Source organism: Cibotium barometz, chromosome 49 (assembly GCF_041138505.1).
Source record: "Cibotium barometz isolate CiBa-2024 chromosome 49, ASM4113850v1, whole genome shotgun sequence".
Lineage (NCBI taxonomy): Eukaryota > Viridiplantae > Streptophyta > Polypodiopsida > Cyatheales > Cibotiaceae > Cibotium > Cibotium barometz.
In genome coordinates, this window is record NC_141094.1 from 38811486 (window position 1) to 38835606 (window position 24121).

At 39.3% G+C, this 24121-nt stretch overlaps 1 protein-coding gene across 1 annotated transcript; it reads left to right on the top strand.

The window, feature by feature from the left end:
• The first annotated feature begins 16373 nt into the window (after positions 1-16373).
• On the top strand, positions 16374-17135 carry LOC147610558 (abscisic stress-ripening protein 3-like). Its single transcript, XM_086786651.1, has 2 exons — positions 16374-16698; positions 16909-17135. The coding sequence occupies exons 1-2, from the start codon at positions 16486-16488 to the stop codon at positions 17065-17067; spliced, it is 372 nt and encodes a 123-aa protein (XP_086642777.1). The 5' UTR covers positions 16374-16485; the 3' UTR covers positions 17068-17135.
• Positions 17136-24121: the final 6986 nt, after the last annotated feature.

Below are 24121 nucleotides of genomic sequence, written 5' to 3' on the forward strand. Positions count from 1 at the left end.
TACATTCATTGATGACTTTAGCAGGATGACATGGATATACTTTCTGAAAGAGAAGAGTGAAGTGTTGGAAAAATTCATGGATTTCAAAGCTTTTGCAAAAAAGCAGTATGGCTGTTGGATTAAATGTCTGAGGACAGATGGAGGTGGTGAATACACCTCAAAAGCTTTTGAGCATTTCTTGAGGAAGCATGGAATAAGGAGACAGCTGACTTGCAGGTATACACCTCAGCAGAATGGTGTGGCTGAGAGAAAGAATAGAGTCATATGTGAAGTGGCAAGGGCAATGCTCAATGAAAAGAGCATGCCAGATTACTATTGGGCAGAAGCATGTGCTACTGCAGTGTATATTTTGAACAAAACACCTACAGCAGCCATTCATGGAAGCACGCCAGAGATGCGGCTTACAGGTTACAGGCCAGACATTGGACATCTTAAAGTTTTTGGATGCATAGCTTATGTGCATGTGCCTGATGAAAGAAGAAGGAAGTTGGATCCTAAAGCAGAGAAATGTGTATTTGTTGGATATGCACAGGATCGAAAGGCCTACAAGTGTTATAATCCACAAACTAGACAAGTGGTCATCTCACGTGATGTGGTGTTTGATGAGCTTGCTAGTTGGTACAAGGCAAAAGATGAAGGTGTTATTGAGTCACTTGAGGCTGATGTGCCTGTGAACTTGCCATCACAAGCAAGTTCTAGTTCTACTACTATGTCTGGGCCAGCAGCAGAAGCTGAGAGCAGCAGTGTACGTCCATGGTCAGGACGTTTGAGGCATGAGAGTGTAAGCACTGTGGGAGTAGTGCTATGGATAAAGGCAAAAAGAAAGTCGAAGGAATTGGAATCACAGGATATGAGTCATCTAGTTCTGAGAGTTTGGATGAGGAGCTTGGCATACCTGTTTTACGCACACCTGGTGCTAGGCAGGACAGATATGTGCCACCACATGCTAGAGTTACAGGTGTACAGAGTGACCCGCAGGCATTGCGGAGATCCCAGAGGGTCAGATATCCTATTGACAGATTGACATATAGAGATTTTGCTATGCACTATGCATACATGATATCTATGGTGAAGCATGTGGAACCTACATGCTATACAGAGGCTATTGGAGAGCATGTATGGGAAAAAGCAATGGATGTGGAGATGGACGCATTAGTCCATAATGATACATGGGACTTGGTTGCACTACCAAAGGACAAGAATGTTATTGGATGTAAATGGGTTTACAAAGTGAAGTGCAAATCTGATGGTTCTATTGAGAGACATAAAGCTAGATTGGTAGCAAAGGGTTATGCACAGACCCAAGGATTGGATTATGATGAGACGTTTAGTCCAGTGGCTAAGATGGGCACAGTGAGAGCAGTCATTGCTATGGCTGCAGCTAATGGCTGGGAAATGCATCAAATGGATGTTAAGAATGCATTTCTGAATGGAGATCTACAAGAGGAAGTATACATGGCACAGCCAGAAGGGTATGTACACCCTAGATATCCCACTCACGTATGCAGGTTGAAAAAGGCATTGTATGGTCTAAAGCAAGCACCTCGTGCTTGGAGTGATAAGATGAGCAGATATCTTATCTCACTTGGTTTTCAGATTTCTACAGCAGATTCTTCACTCTATGTGAAGAAGACAGAGCATGGGATTGTGTTACTAGTCATCTATGTGGATGATTTGATTATCACAGGTGATCATAGTGCAGATGTGATGCATGTCAAGAAAGCTTTGAGTGGGCAATTTGACATGAAAGATCTTGGTGAGTTGAGATATTTCCTTGGCATTGAAGTGGTGAAAGATCATGCAGGTACTTGGTTAGTACAGCGCCAATATGCATTGGATATGTTGGCAAAGTATGGCATGACAGGGTGTAAGCCTATGAGTACACCATTGGAGCAAAATGTGAAGTTGCGGGCTGATTATGGCGAGGAATTGGATGATCCTTCTATGTACAGGAAGATGGTTGGTAGTCTCATATACATGACTATCACACGCCCGGATTTGAGTTATGCGGTGGGGCTAGTGAGTCAGTTTATGCAGAGCCCCAGGAAACCACATTTGGATGCAGTGAGACGCATCATGAGATATGTGAAGACCACAGCACATTATGGTTTATTTTATGAGAGTGGTAAAAGCTTGGACAAACATGGCTACACAGATGCTGATTGGGCAGGTAGCGCATATGACAGGAGGTCTACTAGTGGATATGCTTTTACACTTGGAAGTGCCGTGGTGAGTTGGAGTAGCAAAAAGCAACCTACAGTTGCTTTATCCAGTACAGAGGCTGAGTACAGAGGAGCAGCCATTGCTACTTGTGAGGCTATATGGTTAAAAAGTCTCTTGGCAGATTTATGTGAGCCTCTTGATGGGAAAGTTGTCATTCATTGTGACAACATGAGCAGTATACAGTTGGCAAAGAATCCAGTGTTTCATGCGAGGACCAAACACATAGAGGTCCATTATCACTTTGTCAAAGAGAAGGTGCTCGATGGTTCAGTTGATCTTCAGTATGTGAAGACTGATGAGCAGGTGGCTGATATCTTTACGAAGCCACTTAGCAGGGAGAAGTTTGAGTACTTCCGGACTATGTTGGGAGTACATGGGATGAGCTTGAGGGGGAGTGTTGAGAGCCTTGATATCCCAAGCTCATCTACATCTTCATCGGCAGTACATCATGAGCTTGAGAGGGGCTGTTGAGATTCAAGCTCGATGTCAGTGTGAGCCAGCTATGCTATGTGCTGGCAGATTAGGTAGGAACATGTGTGAGACATAAATGACCGCGTGTCCAGCTGGTCATAGTGTGTGGACATTAGCTAGGGTTAGTAGAGTGTGGACACAACTCATTGTGTGTTGTGTGGATTATGGATTAGTGCATTATGCTTTGTGTGAGAGTGGACATGGCTTCTCTCTATGGTTAGGGTTTGCAATATACATTAGGGTTTGCTCCTGTGTGTGTGTCTCCTCCCTCTCTACCGTTCTTTCAACATAAAGTTCACCAAAACTTGAAAAAAGAGAGTAGAGAATGGACCTATGACTATTCTAGAAATCACAATGTGCTCTAGAATGACCAAAAGGCCATTCTACCCTAGGGCCATTCTAAAGCACACCATGGATGGTAAGGCCATTCCACCATGCATCATGTGCTTGAAAGAATGGCCCTAGGGCCATTCTAAAGAACATCATGGATGACCTAGGTCCAATCTTTCAAGCACATTTTGCATGGTAGAATGGATTGGCATACACATTTAGAGATTGGTCCAAGAACCATTCTAAAATTTACCTGTAGTAGTTGACACAAGGTAGTGGAGAATGGAGCTAGAACCATTCTTGCAAGTCTTAATATTTTATTATTTTATGCATGCACATGTAGAGATTGGGCCAAGAACTATTCTAAAATTTACCAATAGTTGACACAAGGGAGTGGAGAATGGCCCTAGGACCATTCTTGCTAGTACAATGTGCTTTTATAATGGCCTACGATGCACAATGTACTTGAAAGAAAGGCCCTAGGGCCATTCTATAGCATATCATGGATGGTATAATGGACCTAGGTCCAATCTTTCAATCTAATCTTAGGCCATTCAAGCATACACAATGCACTTGAAATAATGGCCTTAGGGCTATTTTAAAGAATGGACCTATGGCCATTCTTTTAAGCACATTGTGAAAGTAGAGTAGCCCTAAGGAACATCCTATAAGCACAATGTTCTCTATGATGGCCCTATCACCATTCTCCTACATTGGCCCTAGGGAGTTGTCATAAGGGAGTGGAGAATGGCTCTGAGACCATTCTTGCAAGCACAATGTGATTTGGAATGGCCCTAAGACCACTCCACCATGCACAATGTGCTTGAAAGAATGTCCCTAGGTCCATTTTAAAGACAATCATGGATGGTAGAAAAGACCTAGGTCCAATCATTCAGGCCACTCTAAAGTAGAGTTTTGATATTTTATGCATGCACATGTAGATTTTGGCCGTATGACCATTCTAAAGTTCACCAATAGTTAACAAAAGAGAGTAGAGAATGGTCCTATGACTATTCTTGTAAGAACAATGTTCTCTAGAATGACCAAAAGGCCATTCTACCATGCACAATGTGCTTTGAGAGAATGGCCTTAGGGCCATTCTTTCAAGCACATAATGGATGGTGTGCTTTAGAATGTCCCTAGGGCCATTATTCCATGGACAATCTTGATGTATTTTGCATATATATGTAGAGATTGTCCCTAGGGATTTGACACAAGGAGTGGAGAATGGCCCTAGGGCCATTTTAAAGCACACCATGGATGGTAGAATGGCCCTATGACCATTCTTTCAAGCACAACATGGATTCAAAATACATCAAGCTTATCCATGAAATAAAGGCCCTAGGTCCATTCTTGTAATCACACGAATAATGAGCTTGAAAGAATGGCCCTAGGGCCATTCTAAAGCATACCATGGATGGTAAAATGGCCCTAAGGCCATTCTTTCAAGCACACCATGGATTGTGTGCTTTAGAATGGCCATAGGGCCATTATTTAAAGCACATTGGGCTTACAAGAATGGCCCTACGACCATTCTTCCATGAAAAGATGCAGGGGGGAAGAGAGCTTGAGCTCTTGCAAGCACACACACACACTCACAAAACCCTAATAGAGAAGACACAAGGTGAGAGGTACTCAACCAAATACATACACGGGTTCTCTATAGTGTGAACCCGACTAAATGAGCTGGCGCTATAACTATGCCAGTCTCTAGAATGGCTGTCACACAGCCTGTCATCCCACTGGCCGCATATCACCCAAGATCTCACCAACCATGCTAGTGGTGTAAGTGTGGGGCCTATCCCCCAGGCGGGTCATCAGTGTCCATCGCCTCACTAGATGAGCTCGATATCTCAACACTCCCCCTCGAGCTCAGCTCCATCTCATGTACGCCAAGTGAAGCCCTGAATCTGCGGAGCTTCTCTGTACCCAATACTTTGGTGAAGATGTCAGCTACTTGATCCTCTATGCTGACATAAACAAGGTCAAGGTCTCCTGCCAAGACCTTCTCTCTGACGAAGTGGTAGTGGACCTCTATGTGCTTCGTACGAGCATGAAAGACTGGGTTCCTGGCCAACTGTATACTGCTAATGTTGTCACAGAAAATGACAACTTGTCTATCCACTGATAGACCCAAATCTGCAAGTAGCTTCCTCAACCAAGCTACCTCACATGCTGCCATAGCAGCTCCTCTGTACTCGGCCTCTGTACTCAAACCGTAGGCTACTTCTTGCTGCTCCAAGTCACAGCAGCACTCCCCAAAGAAAACATGAATCCACTAGTAGATCTCCTATCTGAGATACTACCAGCCCAATCAGCATCTGTGTACCCATGTACACATATCTCTGTCCTAGTCTCATAGAATAGTCCACAATGCAAAGTAGACCTCACATACCTCAGTATGCGTCTCACTGCATCCAAATGCGGTTTTCGTGGAACCTGCATAAACTGACTCACCAACCCAACAGCATAGCTCAAATCTGGTCTGGTGATCGTCATGTAGATCAAACTTCCTACTATGCTCCTGTACATAGTAGGATCCTCCAAGATCTCTCCTGAATCTTCACTCAACTTGCCATTCTGATCCAATGGCACAGAAATAGGCTTACAGCCTGTCATACCATACTTGGACAACATGTCCAAGCCATACTGTCTCTGCAGTAATCCAATACCATATGGTGAGACCTAATCACCTCAATGCCCAAGAAATATCTGAGCTCCCCCAGATCCTTCATCTCGAACTTCTGTCTAAGCAAGATCTTTACATCAAAGATCTCTACATCATGGTCCCCCATAATGATCAAGTCATCTACATAGATGACAACAAGCACAATCCCTCTATCACCATGTCTCACATACAATGAGAAATCTGCATTGGCTACATGAAAGCCAATAGTGACAAGATATTCAGAAATCTTGTCAGACCATGCTCTTGGTGCTTGCTTTAAGCCATACAAGGCTTTCTTCAACCTGCAAACATGCTCGGGGTGACTCACATCCTCATAACCAGGTGGCTGCAACATATACACCTCTTCTTGCAAATCCCCATGCAAGAATGCATTCTTTACATCCATCTGATGTAAAGACCATTGCTTTGACGCAGCCACTGCTATCACAACTCTCACCGTTGCCATCTTGGCAACTGGGCTGAAAGTTTCCTCATAATCAATCCCATATGTCTGCGCATATCCTTTGGCTACCAATCTAGCCTTGTACCTGTTTATGCTTCCATCACTGTTATGTTTAACTTTGTACACCCACTTGCATCCAATGGCTTTCTTGCCTTCAGGCAATGGCACTAAATCCCAAGTTTCATTTCCATATAGTGCATCCATCTCCTCATCCATAGCTTTCTCCCAACACACATTTCCAACAGCCTCATCAATGCATGTGGGCTCAACAACCTGCACAACCTTTGCCATATATGCATAGTGATGTGCCACATAACCATCATATGTAAATCTCTGCACAGGGTTCTTCACTCTCCCTGATCTTCGCAGCTTTTCATTCATGGCTTCCATAGCCTTCTTTACACCAGGTGTTCTCATAGCTGGGATCCCAAGCTCCTCATCAAGGCTCATATCTGAGCCACTAGACTCTCCATCAACATGAGAATGCCCTGCAGAAATGTCAGGCATACCAAGGGGCTCAACCACTTTCTCTTTTCCTTTACGTGATGTAGTAATCACATTTGCAGGGCTGGTATTATGACACAGCCTGCCACTCCATGGTCTATCAACAAACCCACTAGATGAGAACTCTCCTGGTCCACTCAAAGACTGTGATTGCTGACGTGCATTCTGTGCAACCACACTTCCACTCACATCAGCCCCAACAGCTTCTTTTTCAGTAACATACCAGCTGCTCATCTCATCAAACACAACATCCCTACTTACCCTCAACTCACGTGTAGCAGGGTTATAACACCTGTATCCCTTTTGCTCAAGGGAATATCCAATAAACACACATTTTTCAGCTTTTGGATCCAGCTTAGTTCTCAGCTCATTTGGCACATGCACATATGCAATGCATCCAAAGACTTTCAGATGAGACAAATCTGGTTTCTGCCAGTAAACCTCTCCTCTGGAGTTACATCATGTATGGCTGTAGTTAGAGTCCTGTTCATGATGTATACTGCTGTAGAAACAGCCTCAGCCCAATAGCAATGCGGCATATTCTTCTCTTCCATCAATGCTCGTGCAATCTCAGCAATGTGCCTGTTTTTCCGCTCAGCAACTCCATTTTGCTGCGGAGTGTATCTGCATGTAAACTGTCTGCGAATACCATTCTTCTTTAAAAATTCAGAGAACTCATTGGAGAAGTACTCTCCCCCTCCATCTGACCTTAGGCACTTTACATATTTCCCTGTTTGCTTTTCAACCAAAACTCTGAAATTCTGAAAGTGAGTGAACACCTCACTCTTCTCCTTCATGAAATATACCCACACTTTCCTTGTGTGGTCATCAATGAAAGTCACATAGTACCTGCAGCCTCCCATAGATATGATCTTCGTAGGACCCCATACATCTGAATGCACAACATCTAGTGCATTTCTGCTCACATATCTGTTACGTGGAAACACATGCTTTGTTTGCTTCCCAAATTGGCATGCTTCACATATTTTCTGCATACCTTCCACTTTAAATTTTGGCAGCCCTGTCACAATTCCTTTTGTCTGCATAGACTTCAATCTCTGCACATTTACATGTCTAATTCTTTTATGCCATATGTCTGTGTCTGCAACAACTCCTGAACCATTTGCAAACATCGCAGCACTCATTTCAGGCATGTCTACATTCAATGTAAACATTCTTCCCACTCTGTTGCCTTTTGCAACCAACCTGCACTTGTCTTTAAAATCTTCAACATAACACCCATCAGGGTTAAACCGAACCTGCAAACCCTGCTCAATCATCTGGCCAACTGAAACCAGATTCTTTGTTATGTTTGGTACATGAAGTACATCTGCAAGGTACTTCACTTTGCCATCCTGCATAGACAATGGCACATCTTCAACATGGGCAATTGGATGAGCAATGTCATCCCCTGTTTCCACAAAACCTGGTCTTTCCGGGTTTTTCATCTCCTTGAACCACTCCACATGACTCGTCATGTGGTTCGAAGCGCCTGAATCCACATACCATACATTATCTTTTTGTGCTGCATCAACATTTTCAGACATGGCATTCACGACATGCTGCATAACAAACAACCTTTCATTATCCTCATTATTTCTGCTTGAGAGGATGCATAGTTGTTTTGCTGCACTTTCCCATTTTGCATGTCAGCCTGCTTCTTATAACATTCTGCCTGCACATGTCCACGCTTACCACAATAATAGCATTCACGTGCATCATTATATTGCCTTTGCCAATTTCCACGGCCTCTTTGACTCCCCCTGCCTCTGAATTTGCCTCTTCCACCTGCGTGTTGTTGTTGTTGTTGATTCTGGGACTGTTGTTGCTGCTACTGCTGGCCATAATTCTGATTACCTGTTCGGCCACCTCCTTGACCGCGTCCACGGCCTCCTCTACCTCGTCCTCTTCCTGAACTCGTGTAGAAGGCCTGTTGCTCTGAACTATTTTTACTTTGTGAAGACTGTTGGTCTTCACCCAAGTTCTTCTCTTCGATAATCAGCATAGACACCAAATCTGTAAAGTTGGGAATGTTTTCCCGAGTCTGAATAGACGTCTTGAATGCCTTGAATTGTGGCCCGAGACCACGTAGACAGACTTCCACCTTATCATCATCATCTACTGACACGCCAATAGATGCAAGGGATTCCACAATACCCTTTATCTTCAACGCATAGTCATTCACAGACATGCTCTTTTTCTCCACAGTATGAAGTTCATTCTTCAACTGTATCTTACGTGCCTTGGTATTTGTTTCATAAAGCTTTACCAAGGTGTCCCACGCCTCCTTGGGGGACTTGGCATCCTGAATGTGCCCAATCATGGTGTCCTGTATACTAATGGAGAGCCAATACATAACCTTCCTGGCTCCTTGGTTCCAGTCTTTAAACTCTTTCACATCTGCAGCAGTCGGATTTATATCCGGTATCTCCGGTGCCTCTTCATGCTCACCTTCTATGTAGTCCCACAATAGCCTTTTCCCATCAGGAAATTCGTCAACCTGAATCTCCAAGCATGGAAGTTATTCTTGTCAAGCTTCTCAGCCACAATCTGAGTTATCCCATCATTAGACATCTTGCCAAACACACAATTTTACCAGAAACTGCACTCTGGTTTTTCCTGCACAAATGCTGTATTTTCTGCACAGCGGTACTGTAGTACTCTCAAATGTCACAACCAGTGACTTCAATATGCATACATACACCCAATGGCAACTGTAGACCTCTTTGCAGCACCCACAGTGTCTGCACAGTCAATCCATTAGGACCTCAATGGAGTCTTCTTGGGCCCTTTTATTTGGCAGTTTAAGGGAGTCAAACCTTTTCTCTTAAGAAGAAACGTTTTCTAATTTGAAACTTCAAAACGGCTACTTTATTTGAATTTGAATTTTGGGGGGAAAATGGAATTTAAAATCTAGCAGATAAAACCATATCATGTAACATATCTATGGAAAGCTGTTGATGCGTAGATCACGGATCTGTAATCCCCTCTCAAATCGGAGCTTGTATGTAGAAGTTATGGAGGTCCGAAAATTGTAAAATTGCCCCCTCCCTTTTTGGGAGAAAAAGTGCACCCTTTGATCACTCTTACACCTCTCTTAATCACCAATGGTTTTTGCTTACATGGCAGGCTCCTATTTGTCAAAAAGTTAAACGTTTCCATAACCTCATGGCAAATTAAAGGGCCCAAAAAGACTCCATTGAGTTCCTAATGTGTCTTCGTGCAGTTCTTAGAACAGAGTTCTGCAGAGAATCGATGACTTACCCGCAGTGCTCGAAATCGCCTGCTTTCTGAAAAAAGGAGGTCCAGACGCGCCCGAAACGCGTTTTCAGCCCGGAAATCCGAGTCCAAAGGACTGTATTGTTGCCCTATAGCTTTACTCCCGCGAAGAAAGCTCCTCAATCAGAGATCGTTTGCCGGTGCCTCCCGTAGAGCTCCCGACAAGGGTGTAGTCACCAACACAATAGAGAAGAGTAGTTGAAGCTCTTACCCTCGTATCGCTTCCTGTGATTCTCTTGCTTGCAGCTCAGCCCTTAGCACGAACTAGGCTCTAATACCATGAAAAGATGCAGGGGGAAAGAGAGCTTGAGCTCTTGCAAGCACACACACACACTCACAAAACCCTAATAGAGAACACACAAGGTGAGAGGTACTCAACCAAATACATACACGGGTTCTCTATAGTGTGAACCCGACTAAATGAGCTGGCGCTATAACTATGCCAGTCTCTAGAATGGCTGTCACACAGCCTGTCATCCCACTGGCCGCATATCACCCAAGATCTCACCAACCATGCCAGTGGTGTAAGTGTGGGGCCTATCCCTCAGGCGAGTCATCAGTGTCCATCGCCTCACTAGATGAGCTCGATATCTCAACATTCCATAAACAATCTTGATGTATTTTACATGCATGTGTAGAGATTGGCCCTAGGGAGTTGACACAAGGGAGTGGAGAATGGCCCTAAGACCATTCTTGCAAGTACAATGTGCTTTGGAATGGCCCTAAGGCCATTACACCATGCATAATGTGCTTGAAAGAATGGCCCTATGGCCATTCTAAAGAACATCATGGATCGTAGAATGGACCTAGGTCCAATCTTGCAAGCACATTGTGCATGGTAGACTGGCCCTAGGGCCATTCTAAAGCACATTATGGATCGTAGATTGGCCCTAGGGCCATTCTAAAGCACATCATTGGATGGTAGAACTACCCTAGGGCCATTGTTTCAAGCACATTGTATAGGTAGAATGGCACTAGAACCATTCTATAATTCACCATCAATTGACATAAGGGGTTAGAGAATGGCTCTATGGATTGGCATGCACATCTAGAGATTGGCACAAGGACCATTCTAAAATTTACGAGTAGTTGACACAAGGGAGTGGAGAATGGAGCTAGGACCATTCTTGCAAGTCTTAATATTGTAGTATTTTATGCATGCAGGTGTAGAGATTGGCCCAAAAACCATTCTAAAATTTACCACCAACAGTTGGCACAAGAGAGTGGAGAATGGCCCTAAGGCTATTCTTGAGCACATTGTGTAGGTAGAATGGCCCTAGGGCCGTTCTCAAGCACATTGTGTAGGTAGAATGGCCCTAGGGCCATTTTAAAGCATTGTGCTTGCAACAATGGCCCAAGGGCAATTCTACCATGCACAATCTTGATATTTTATACATGTATATGTAGAGATCGGCCTCCTAAAATTCACCATCATGGATGGTAGAATGGACCTAGGTGTAATCTTTCATGCCCATTGTGCATGGTAGAATGGCCCTATGACCATTCTTGCCATGCACATGTAGAGATTGGCCATAGAACCATTCTAAAATTCACCCATTGTGTTGACATAAGGGAATGACAAATTTAAATTTTGGGAGAAAATTCAAATTTCAAATTTTGGGGAAAATTTTTAATTTTATGGGAAACTCAAGTTTTAAAATTTGGCGAGAAATTCAAATTTCAAATCTTGCGAGATTTAACATTTTATCAGGGAATTAAAATTTACAAGGCAATTAAACTTATGTGGGAAAATTCAAATTTAAAATTTGGGAGAAATTCAAATTTCAAATCTTGGGGGAATGCAAATTTTGACAAGAAATTTAAATTTACAAGGCAATTGCAATAAAATTTGAAGAGAAATTTTAAATTTTGGGAATGTTAGAATGCCAATCTAAAGATGGTTTAGAAGCTTTGTGCATGGTAGCTTGGCCCTAGGACCAATCTACCAGGCAAAGATAATGTAGCTTTGTTCATGGTAGCTTGGCCCTAGGGCCAATCTAGATTCTCTTGTGTGTGGTAGTTTGGTCTTAGGGACACTCTAGATTCTCTTGTGTACCCTAGGGCTAATGTAAATTGAGATTGACCCTAGGCCCAATCTATTTAGCCCATCTCTCTCGAAGTTGAGACCCATTTTCAAATTCGCACTCTCAATTTAGACTCTTCATCCCATCTCTCCCAAAGTTTCCCACCCAATTTTAAATTTACAAGATTACAAAATTTGCCCCAATTTTGACTCAGAAGTTTCCCCTCCCAAGCCTCTCATGCATCAGCATCATCAACATTCAACCAAACAAACAAAAGGTGCACTTTCTTCTATTTTGATTTTCTTATGTATGTATGTATGTGCGTACGTGCATCCACATACACACATACATAAAGTTCCATTAAAGTAAGATTAATTTGTATGTATATACTACACAATATGCTTGAAAGAATGGCCATTCTACCATCCATGATGTGCTTAGAATGGCCTTAGGGCCATTTTCACCACATTGTGCTTGCAAGAATGGCACTATGTCCATTCAATTTTGATATTTTATACATGCACATGTAGAGAATGTCTCTAAAGCCATTCTAATATACACGTAGCAGTTGGCATAAGAGGGTAGAGAATGGCCCTAGGTCCATTCTTGCAAGAACAATGTGTTTTAGAATGGCCCTAGGGCCATTCTACCATCCATGATCTGCTTTGATATGCTTTAGAATGGCCATGTGGGCCATTTTAAATCACATTCTAGATTGTAGAATGGCCCTAAGTCCATTTTGTACCCTCTTGTGCAGCAAAGCTGGTGAATTTTAGAATGGTCCTAGGGCCATTCTTGCAAGAACAATGTTCTTTAGAATGGCCCTAGGGCCATTCTACCATACACAATGTGCTTGCGATTATCCCTAAGGAGGAAGAATCAAACAAAGAGCTAAATAGTTGATAAAGAATAAGGACATTGATAAAATAGTAAAGAAGAATATTTTTAAAAAATTAAAACAATTACATTGGCAATCTCTCACATAGAATAAGCAAGAGATCACATCATTTTATAATCTCAAGGACATAACATGCATACTCTCACATAGAATAAGAAAGAGAAAAGTGACAACTTTTATACCACCTACACCATCATTTTATAATCTCAAGGACATAACATGCATACTCTCACAGAGAAAAGTGACAACTTTTATACCACCTACACCATCCATATGGCACTATAACATCACTCCAATTGCATTACGCCCATGACATAAACCGTTGGACGAATAAAATATGTTGCAAACCTAATCCTCTACCCTAGTAAACAAAATCAAGCATAGGAAGAATCAAAGAAAGAACTAAATAGTTGATCAAGGATAAGCACAGTGATAAAATAGTAAAGAATAATAATTTTTAAACATTAAAACAATAACATTGGAAATCTCTCACATTAGAATAAGCAAGAGATAACATCATTTTATAATCTCAAGGACATCACATGCATATTCTCACATAGAATAAGCAAGAGAATATACTCAAGTGACAACTTTAATACCACCTACACCATCCATGTGGCACTATGACATCACTCCAATTACAGTACCCATGACATAAACAATTTTTATCCTTTTTTATATCTTTTTTCACCAACTTATATTCAAAAATTTCCAACACAATAGCCTTTGGCTATAGGATTTTTAAGACCTTCACACATGTGCATAAAACTCAAGGATCATGCTCCCCCTCAAACATGTGATGTCCATTACCAAAAATTCCATCATGATGAATTCATAGAAGAGGCAAAAAGGATCACAAGAAGATACTCTACCTTTAAAAAATAAGGTCATAAAGAAAAAAAACATGGCTTTTAAAATATCAAATAGTTTATGGTGATTTCTCGCGGGGTTCACTATATGTAAACCCTCTGTATCACATGCGTTCAAAGCCTACTTTTAAAACCCCTTATATGTGAAAATTTTATGAATAAATCACACCCTTTTTATATTCAACCTGTGAATACCCCCTTTAAATGGTACCCTTTTGTATGTAAAAAATGTGTTAAAAAAGGATTTTTAAATTCCCTTCTGTTAAACCCACATGCTATGCTTACATATTTATGAGTGACCCCCCCCCCCCAAAGGGTGATTTGTGGATGTGGGGGAATTAATTCTTGGAATTATTAACTTCTTGGATAGACTAAATCCAAAAATATGAAGGTGTGCAATGTAGGGGAAAGAGGGGGGGGGGGGGGGTATAGGGGTATAATATGTAGGGGAGGTGAAGCTAGGGTGTGGGTGAGGTAATAGGTAGGGAGTTAAAATGTATTCATAAGTGGGCATTCAAAAAGTGAAAAGGAAGAGTGAATCTTGGGAGGTAAGAGGTAGGGGACGTTAAATGTAATGATCAAGGGTAGTCCAAAGGCTAAGAGGATGAGTGAAGCTTGAGATTTTGATGAGAGACAGTTCATATATAGTGATGAAAGGCCAAAATATAAGGACAAGTATAGCAAAGTTATCCTTTTTCTAAGTGACACACTCCCTCCCACCCCCACAAGCACTTCTTTAAAAGCTCTTTAAACTTACATGGAGGTCCCATGACATGTTTATTTATTTTTTTGAGATTATAATGTTTTATTCGATAAAGTGAAATCCAGTAATTCACTTAATAAAGTGACAGCAATGTAACACCAATCAATAAAAGTTAACTAAAAAAGTATTTATTTGGAAAAAAGTAAGAAAGTGTAACCTCCATTATGTTTTTAAGACATTACATTTTTTGAGAAGTGTTTGATTGATTTTTAAAAATGTCAACAAATCATAATTACAATTCTCTTTATGAGAAAAATAATCATTACTTTTGTTTCAAGTGCATTCAAATTTAACTTTCGCACTGCCTTCGTCGCACTGCCTTCGTTAAAATAGTTGTACATCTCATTTGTGAGTTTACTACTTAATCTAATTACAATGCTTTTGCCACATTTATAATGGCCACATAATTTGCGATTCTTACCAAGATAAAATGATGTTTAGTTGAGATTTAATAAGGATAAATCACTAACCCTCCACATGAAGGCTTAACAAAGCACCTAGAATATGGGGGTGTTATGTACATGAAAAGTTTGATGTGTAGATATAACAAGGAGCCACATGCCATGGACAAAGACTCTTCCATGTAATCAAGGATGATATTTGAAAGTCATCGTGTGCCTTGTTTGGCCATGAGGTATTTCTAAGTCTTATAACGACTTCTTAAGAATTGATGCAAGGAAAACAAGATGAAAGCTTAACTAGCTTTCATAGACACAATCATTCGCTATTTCCCCCCACTCCAGACATACACACATGCCATGGACAAAGTCAAGGATGATTTTTGAAAGTCATCGTGCCTTCTTTTTTGGCCATGCGGTATTCCTAAATCTTATAACAACTTTTTAAGAATTGAAGCAAGGAAAATAAGATGAAATCTTAACTCGCTTTCATAAACACGTGCATTTGCTATCCCCCCACTTGACACACACACACACACGTGTATGCACATGTGTGTGTGTGTGTGCATGCACGCACACATGTGCACACTCACACAAAAATCTATCTACTTGGTAAGGATGTTTACATGTACTATGCATGTACAGTACACACACACATAGACACACAAGCACAACCCCCCCTCCAAAATCTACCTTCTTTGTAAGGAGTCAGGACGTACGTGTTAACCCTCAAGAAACATTATATGCTACATAACTCATTGCTTTCTATACACATCTTAGAGTTTCCCACAAGTTGTATATGCACAATCACCATCCACCTCACGAGACCACAATTATTGACAAGCAACTCTCACACTTAAAAGCATGGATGGGGAGTTACAACCAATGGCTAGCCTCAAATAACTGTATGATTTTATCCTTAAAAGAGTTAACTTGGCCACAGCCAAGTTGCCAAGAGATGGTCAAGTTAACATGGCAGTGGCATAATAAACTGGGCCGAAAACTCCATTCTCACATAGTGGAGAGAAATGTTGGAGGAAATTCTGGCCAAACTTTGCCACTTTGGCTAACATGGCAAAAACCGACAATTAGGGAACTTGAGGCTAAGTTTTACCAGTTAACCTTTTGCTAGCTAGTGATGTAGGGCACGTGTCTCTGAGAAGATGGCATTTCATTGTCCCTAGGGAGATACACAAGAACTTCTTCAACCCTTCATGTGAGTAACTCTAGCAGAGTGTGTGGGACTAAGTTCCCTTTTTTTTTTTGGCTTTTTGATGCGATTCCTTGAAAACCTCCACACAAGTGACAACGCCCGTGTGAAGATGGGTCTTAGTGAGAGAGGGACACCGCGTGTGGTGCGTGTTGAGGGGACGTTGAAACTTGAGAGGTTACAACAAGTGGAAATTTGACAAGTGGGGTAATGTGATTGCGCGTGCGCACCGACGCGTCAACGCAATCTACTTATCAAATTACACACAAGAGCTGCACACCCCACACATCCACAATCCTCTTCTCGTTCGGAATTGGATCTGCAGAGGTTCTAGCTCGGAAGCACACACTTCTGTGATTATTTATCCTCATAATTATCAGATCGCATGGCGGAGAGTCGTGACCGTGGGCTCTTCCACCACCACGACAAGAAGAAGCCAGAAGATGACCAGGAGGTGGTTGTGGAGAGCACGGAGGTGTATGCCACCTCAACTGCCGTGGACGGCAAGCCCTACGACGCCAAGGTGGAGATCAAGAAGCACGCCACCAAGGAGCACCTCGCAGAGGCCGGTGCCCTCCTCGGGGGGGCCGTGGCTATGGTAAATATCATTAATTATCAGTAATAATATCGTCAGTATCACTAATGATCTCGCCTTTAAGCTTGCCTGCCGCAATCTGCTGTAATATGCAGTATCGATAATGATCTCGCCGTTAAGCTTGCCTGCCTCAATCTGCTGTGGATTTGCAGTACCATATGCTTGATCAGAGCTTCTCTCTCTCTGTGTGTGTTTTTTTGTTGCTGTTGATAGTTTGAGAAGCACCAGGCCAAGAAGGACCCCGAGCATGCCCATACGCACCGCATCGGCGAAGCCATCGCTGGAGCCGTAGCCGTTGGATCTGGTGCTTTTGCCGTGCACGAGCATCACGACAAGAAAGATGCCGAGAAGGAGGCTAAACACCATCACTAGATCTTTTGTTTTTGTATATTAAGATAAGATGGGTTTGGAGGATGTGCGCCTTAAATTTGGTTTCTAAACATTATATGCTTTTAAGCGTAACTGGTTTTGTAACATCCGATCCGATAATATAATATATCGTCACAACCTTCGTTGTAAAAAATCTGTAAACAAATTGGATTGAAATGGCTTTGTGCTAGAAATGAATGATTTGATGAAGAGCAGGCTATGTAAAAGATGAAGCTCAGCCAACCAACCTTTATGTCTTGACCACCATATAGCTCAACCCATCCATCCTCCTCCTTATCAATCATATTAGGTGAAAAAAATCTCCTAATGAAGGGGCTAACACATGGAGATGAAATCATTCACAACGTTCCTTAGGCCACCTCAAAGTATCCCTTATTAAGAGCATTGTCATGGTCCTTCTAGATCTCCCAAGTCCCAAAAAGCTTTTCTAGCTAGTCCTAAGCCCCCTTTTGATGTACCTTTGTGAACAATGTGATGAATGAAAGCATCGCCTAAACCTAATGCAATAATAGCATATGCTTTTTCATCTTAAATTCTTCCCATACTCTTGTACTAGATAATTCTTCCTTCCACTTAGAATCCCCCATATACTATACTTTATCTAGCTCTTCCTCAGTCCCCTTTTGCTGTACTATACTTTATCTAGCTCTTCCTCACTCCCCTTTTGCTGTACTTTTGTCAATAAAGTGATCTCAGGGGGGTCACTCATAAATCTGTAAACATAGCACGTGGGTTCAACAGAAGGGTTTTTTTTAATCCTTTTTTTACATATTTTTTACATACAGAAGGGTACCTTTTAAAGGGGGTATTTACATATTGAATAGAAAAAGGGTGTGTTTTATTCATGAAAAATTTACAAATAAGGGTTTTTTAAATTAGGCCCCTTGAACGTACGTGATATAGAGAGTTTACATATAGTGAACCCCCCGAGAATGTGATGAATGAAAGCATCTCCCAAACCTAATGCAATAATAGTATACGCTTTTTCATCTTAAATTCTTCCACTTGCCATTTGTGAAAAGTTTCTCCGTTAAACTATCCTCCTTTATCAAAACATATTTGATTTTCACTTGCCATGTGTGAAAACATTCTCCCATTAAACTTTTAAATGAGGAATAAAGTAGCTATACTAATACAATTAGTACTTGACTATTATTAATGCTAAAGTCTACCCTTATACAACAAGAGTTTATGCAATGATGAACCTAATTAAGCCCAAGTAATCACTCAAACTCAACAACCCCAAAAAATGTGAATTGTTGTGTACACTAGAATAATGGAGTACTGTGAATTGGAGCTACCAAATTAAGGAAAATTTGAGAAATGATGATGGAAAGAGTTAGAGACACTCTTTATGAGCCCTAAATTAATCAAATACATCAATAGCATTAACATGAATGATTGTGATTAGCAAAAATTCAAGAATTGAGTAGTTGCTAGAAATCAGCATTACAAAGGATATTTTAGCATTTGAAGTAATAAATACTTCACTCTTAGCAAGTAGATAGTCTGCACCCGTGGTTCTTTATATTTGACAAAAACAAGCTCTCCAAGGGAGGATGAAAATTGGCATCGATTTTTGGTTTCCTACTAAGAGCTTTCGGATTGCTTCAATCTTGATGTTTATGGTGTTGTCAGTGATCCTTAGTGGCTTGTCACCTTGTATGCCGGTCCAATTAGTTTTAGAACTCCTCCAATGATGAGTTTTGAGCTGATTTATAAAGGTGGCTAAAGATGAGATTAATGAAGAGATTACTAGTTACTAGTTTAATTGCCTAGAGCCATAGATTGCTATGGAATGATGGTAGGCTTTACTACCAACTAAAAATCAAGTTAGAAGCTCACTACATTGGATAGAAGTGGATTAAGAGAATCACACTTGCATAATGAAAGTAAACAAAAAGTGATTAAACTAATGATAAGATAATAACAAGGCAAGATGCAGTTAGATCTAACACACACATTTTGCATTAAATCGCGTGTCTTTAAATAGGTTGAAGTACATCATCATTAGCACCTTTAAATAGGTTGGAGTATATGATCATTAGCACATTTCCTTGCTTAATACATTTCATAATCTAGCCCTTATACAACTCCCTTGATTGTAGCTTCTACCTCCATTGATTCAAGGCCCATTTCATGCTCCTTGTTGACTTTTGCACACCTACTTAGAGGGTTCACTTAAAACTTTGTAAGTCTACTATGTGAGATCATTAGGAGGGGTTTTAAAACCAAGATTTTGAGAAAAAGTTATAATAATCTACTTACATAAGGGGGTTTTTAATCGAATTTTGGAAAAAAAAAATCATAAGTTTATAAAGAAAAAGGGGTCATTTTATTAAGCTGAAATCCATAGAAAAGGGTATTTTTTAATACCCTTTGAATGCACCTTTGAACACATGTTGTATGTAGGTCTTGCTAAAAGTACACCCCGGAAGTACACCTACTAGCCTACTTGTTCTAGGTGCCTTGTTTTGACACTACCTTGGGCTGATTCTTTACCCACATACATCATGGATTATGGCTCATTTTCCCCATCTACTCCTAAGGTTACATTCTTTGGACCCTTAATGCCCTAATGGTTGCACCCTTTATCATTTGTTTTTCGACAAGGATAACCAAATGGATCACTCCACAAGCAAATTTACACATGCTCATAGTGTTGTTCAAGAAGCTATTTTAGTTAGATATGCGCCTTGCCATGTGTAATGATGTTCTTTGATTCCCTTCTAAGCTCATATGTTTTGATTCCCATTAAGATTTCAAGATCCATACATACATTTATTCATAAACAATTATGTCTCCTTTGCACATTTACACTCATGGCAAAGTATTCATTAGGCCATCTAAATGTGTCATCACCCTTCACAACGCCATTCATACACCTTGGAAAGTGTGATAATGTGATACACAATTGCATGAGGAGATACACCAAAATGGTTAGTGCTTCCTCCTATAAAAGGCCAACTCATTGTGTTCTCACCCTTTACTGTATCGATCATTTAGCTTGCTAATAGTCGTGATGTTCTTTAATTTTCCCATTATAATAGTTTCATGAGATACATCCATATATTCTATCATTCCATGCATGAATGTCTTCAAAGATGTCCTTTCATCCTTTGCACATTAACTCACATGGCAATCGATCCTTTCATAAATGAACATCTTCATAGATGTTCTTTCATCCTTTGCACATTAACTCACATGGCAATCGATCCTTTTAACCAATTCATTGTGCCCTTGCCCCTTTATGGTCCTTTCAAATGTCACAAAATATCTTAACACAAGAGAAGATTAAGCTCTATATACACATCAATCCACCTCAAATATCTGTAAGTTTTCCTCAATCCATCATCTTGGCAGCAGTAAGGTGCATCAAATGGGGGGTTCATCAGTTCCACATCTTCAAACAAGGATTTATTGCTTGGTGTTATTTTTCACTCTAGTTTTAGGTGCTTTCATCAAGTATGAAAAATGGAGGATAGAGACAAACTTTTAATTGAGTGTATTAGCACTTTGTCCTATAGATTCCTAAAATAGATCAAAAGACAACTAGATTACTTGATCTTTGCAAAATATTAACTACCTTGGGTCCCTTTCGGGCACCTAATCTAAACCCGAAAGGTCTCCATCCATTGGGATTAAATTTTCTCTAGCCATTTAAGATCATTTAACTTGATGGCTACTAGTTTTTCATATTGCACCGCTTCCTTGACATTAACCGTAACTCAATGTTAGTGGATTGGAGATATCATAACATACTTTTAAAGGATGTTCAAAGTCAATATTAGGTAATTTGGGAAAAATCTCACATTTTGGGAATCAATTACTCCATATATTTTTGGACATATCTTAAACATACTAACTCCAAATTTGTCGGAGATCATATATTTAGATTCTACTCTTCAAGATCTTTCCGATGATATGTCACATGAGGGGGTTTTGACAAACTTTTGGACAAGTTCACCATGCTCCCATTTTTCAAATGGGAATGGGATTTTTCCCAAATTATCTAATATGGTGTTTTCATGTAATTCTTTCTATTGTTCTTGGTTAGCATCACCTTTGTTGAAGTTATAGCTTTGGAATTTTATTCATCCTTGGAGCTGGTGTACACTCGGGGGGGGGGGGGGGGGTCGCTCACAAAAATGTGAATATCACGTGCGTTCAACAGAAGCATATTTTTAATTTATGAAACTTATAGAAATATATTTACATAAGGGTATGATTTAAATTTTTTTCAAAAAAATTTACATGTGTACTCATTCTCATCCATTCACTCATATAGACTACACATTATTTCACATACACATTCACATTCATTATTCTACATACATATCCATGTTCGTACGTCCACATCATACATCCAATTTCACATTCATACATACGCATCTACATGCATACATCTATTTTCACATCCTCATTCATACATCCACATTATACATACATCCAATTTCACATTCATACATACGCATCTACATGCATACATCTATTTTCACATCCTCATTCATACATCTACATCCGAATCTACATCCATACATCCACATCCACATCTTCATTCACATTCACATCCATACATCCACATCTACATACATACATCCATTTTCACATCCTCATTCATACATCCACATCCACATACATACATACATCCGTATCTACATCCATACATCCATTCTCGCCCTAACACATCTCATATACATCTTTTCACATCTCATACACCTCTTATCACATCCTATCACTTCCCATACGCATCTTATCACATCTTATCACATCTCATACACCTCTTCTCACATCCTATCACTTCCCATACGCATCTTATCACATATTATCACATCTCATTTAAAAATCAAGCTTTTATGCATCTTCGTATGCATAAATTCATTTTAGATGAAAATGACACTTTTGAATTAAAATTCCATCTCTTATGCATCTTCCTATGCATAAACTCAATTTAGATGAGAATTGACACTTTTGAATTAAAAATCCATCTTTTATGCATCTTCCTATGCATAAATTCAATTTGGATGAGAATAACACTTTTGAATTGAAATTCCATTCTTTTATGCATCTTCCTATGCATAAATTCAATTTAGATGAGAATGACACTTTGAATTTAAAAATCAATCTTTTATGCATCTTCTTATGCATAAATTCAATTTGGTAGGAATTACACTTTTAGAATAAAAGAATTTCTCTTATGCATCTAAGTTATGCATAAAATCCATTTATGATGAAAATCACACTTTTAGTATAAAAAGAATATCTTTTATGCATACCTCTATACATGAAATCCAATATGATAAAAGTAACACTTTTACAATAAAAGAATCAACTTTTATGCATACCTCTATGCATGAAATCCAAATATGATAAAAGTCACACTTTTATAATAAAATAATCAGTTTTTATGCATACCTCTATGCATGAAATCCAAATATGATAAAAGTCACACTTTTATAATAAAATAATCAGTTTTTATGCATACCTCTATGCATGACATCCAAATATGATAAAAGTAACACTTTTATAATAAAATAATCAATTTTTATGCATACCTCTATGCATGAAATCCAAATATGATAAAAGTAACACTTTTATAATAAAATAATCAACTTTTATGCATACCTCTATGCATGAAATCCAAATATGATAAAAGAAACACTTTTATAATAAAATAATCAACTTTTATGCATACCTCTATGCATGATATCCAAATATGATAAAAGAAACACTTTTATAATAAAATAATCAACTTTTATGCATACCTCTATGCATGAAATCCAAATATGATAAAAGAAACACTTTTATAATAAATTAATCAACTTTTATGCATACCTCTATGCATGAAATTCAAATATGATAAAAGAAACACTTCTATAATAAAATAATCAACTTTTATGCATACCTCTATGCATGAAATTCAAATATGATAAAAGAAACATTTTTATATTAAAATAATAATTCTTTTATGCATACCTCTATGTATGAAATCCAAATATGATAAAAGAAACACTTTTATATTAAAATAATAATTCTTTTATGCATACCTCTATGCATGAAATCCAATTATGATAAAAGTAACACTTTTACAATAAAATAATCATCAATTATGTATAACATAAAAATCAATTTCTCCATGATTACAATAAAATTCTTTCAATTAATCTAGGATGATAATTCCTAGAATATGGTAGGAAGTTCTCTTTTCATGCTTTGAATAAAATTATTTTATGTGTAATTTTTATAAAAATTTTGCCATAGCTCCGCTACTATGACTGATAAATCTCAATTTATTTTGAAGGATAAAGCTTATCATTAAGAAAATGATTAGAATGATCTCTAATTAGATCATTAACCCAATAATGGGTTGAATCATCAATATTCATGAAATACATAAACTAAAAGCATAGAAAAAGCCATTAATTTGACCTCAAGCATAGATTAATCTTGGATTAAGGAAAAGCTTTATGAAAAGCTTCATTTGGATTGAGAATGGGTCATGAGTATGACCATTTCTTGAGAGAGAGAGAGAAATTACATAAAAACCATTAGAATTAAGCATAAATGGAAATTTATGTAATTCTTAACTATCATTAATCAATTAACTTCAACAGCATTCGTCAAATTATGTACCTCTTCACTACCATTCATCAATTAACTTCAATAGCATTCAAAAACCATTCCAATTAAGCTTCTCAAGCTTGAGAGGGGTTGAGAAGAGAGAAACATTGAGAAATTATAGAAATTGATCAAAATTCACTAATTACCTTACAAATTGCTTGATTCTTTGTTCACGGTAGAGGCCCCCAACCAATCAATTGGTTAAGTATGTTGATGGAGCCACCAATGGGGATTTAAGAAAGAGGGAAGCTCCAATTTCTTCAATTTGGAGAGAATTTTAGAGAATAGTAGAAGTTAGCATTATTTCAGCATAACTTTAGTATAGTAAAATTCTTCTATTTTTTTCAAAAGACTCATGTCTTATTTATAGGAGAAGGAAGCTCTAACCAAAGCTAACTGAATTCTAGAATTTTCC

Coding starts and splice junctions, on each gene's coding strand:
- LOC147610558 (XM_086786651.1), top strand. CDS start 16,486: ATGGCGGAGAGTCGTGACCGTGGGCTCTTCCACCACCACGACAAGAAG. Junction 16,699..16,908: donor TCGGGGGGGCCGTGGCTATG/GTAAATATCATT, acceptor TGCTGTTGATAG/TTTGAGAAGCACCAGGCCAA.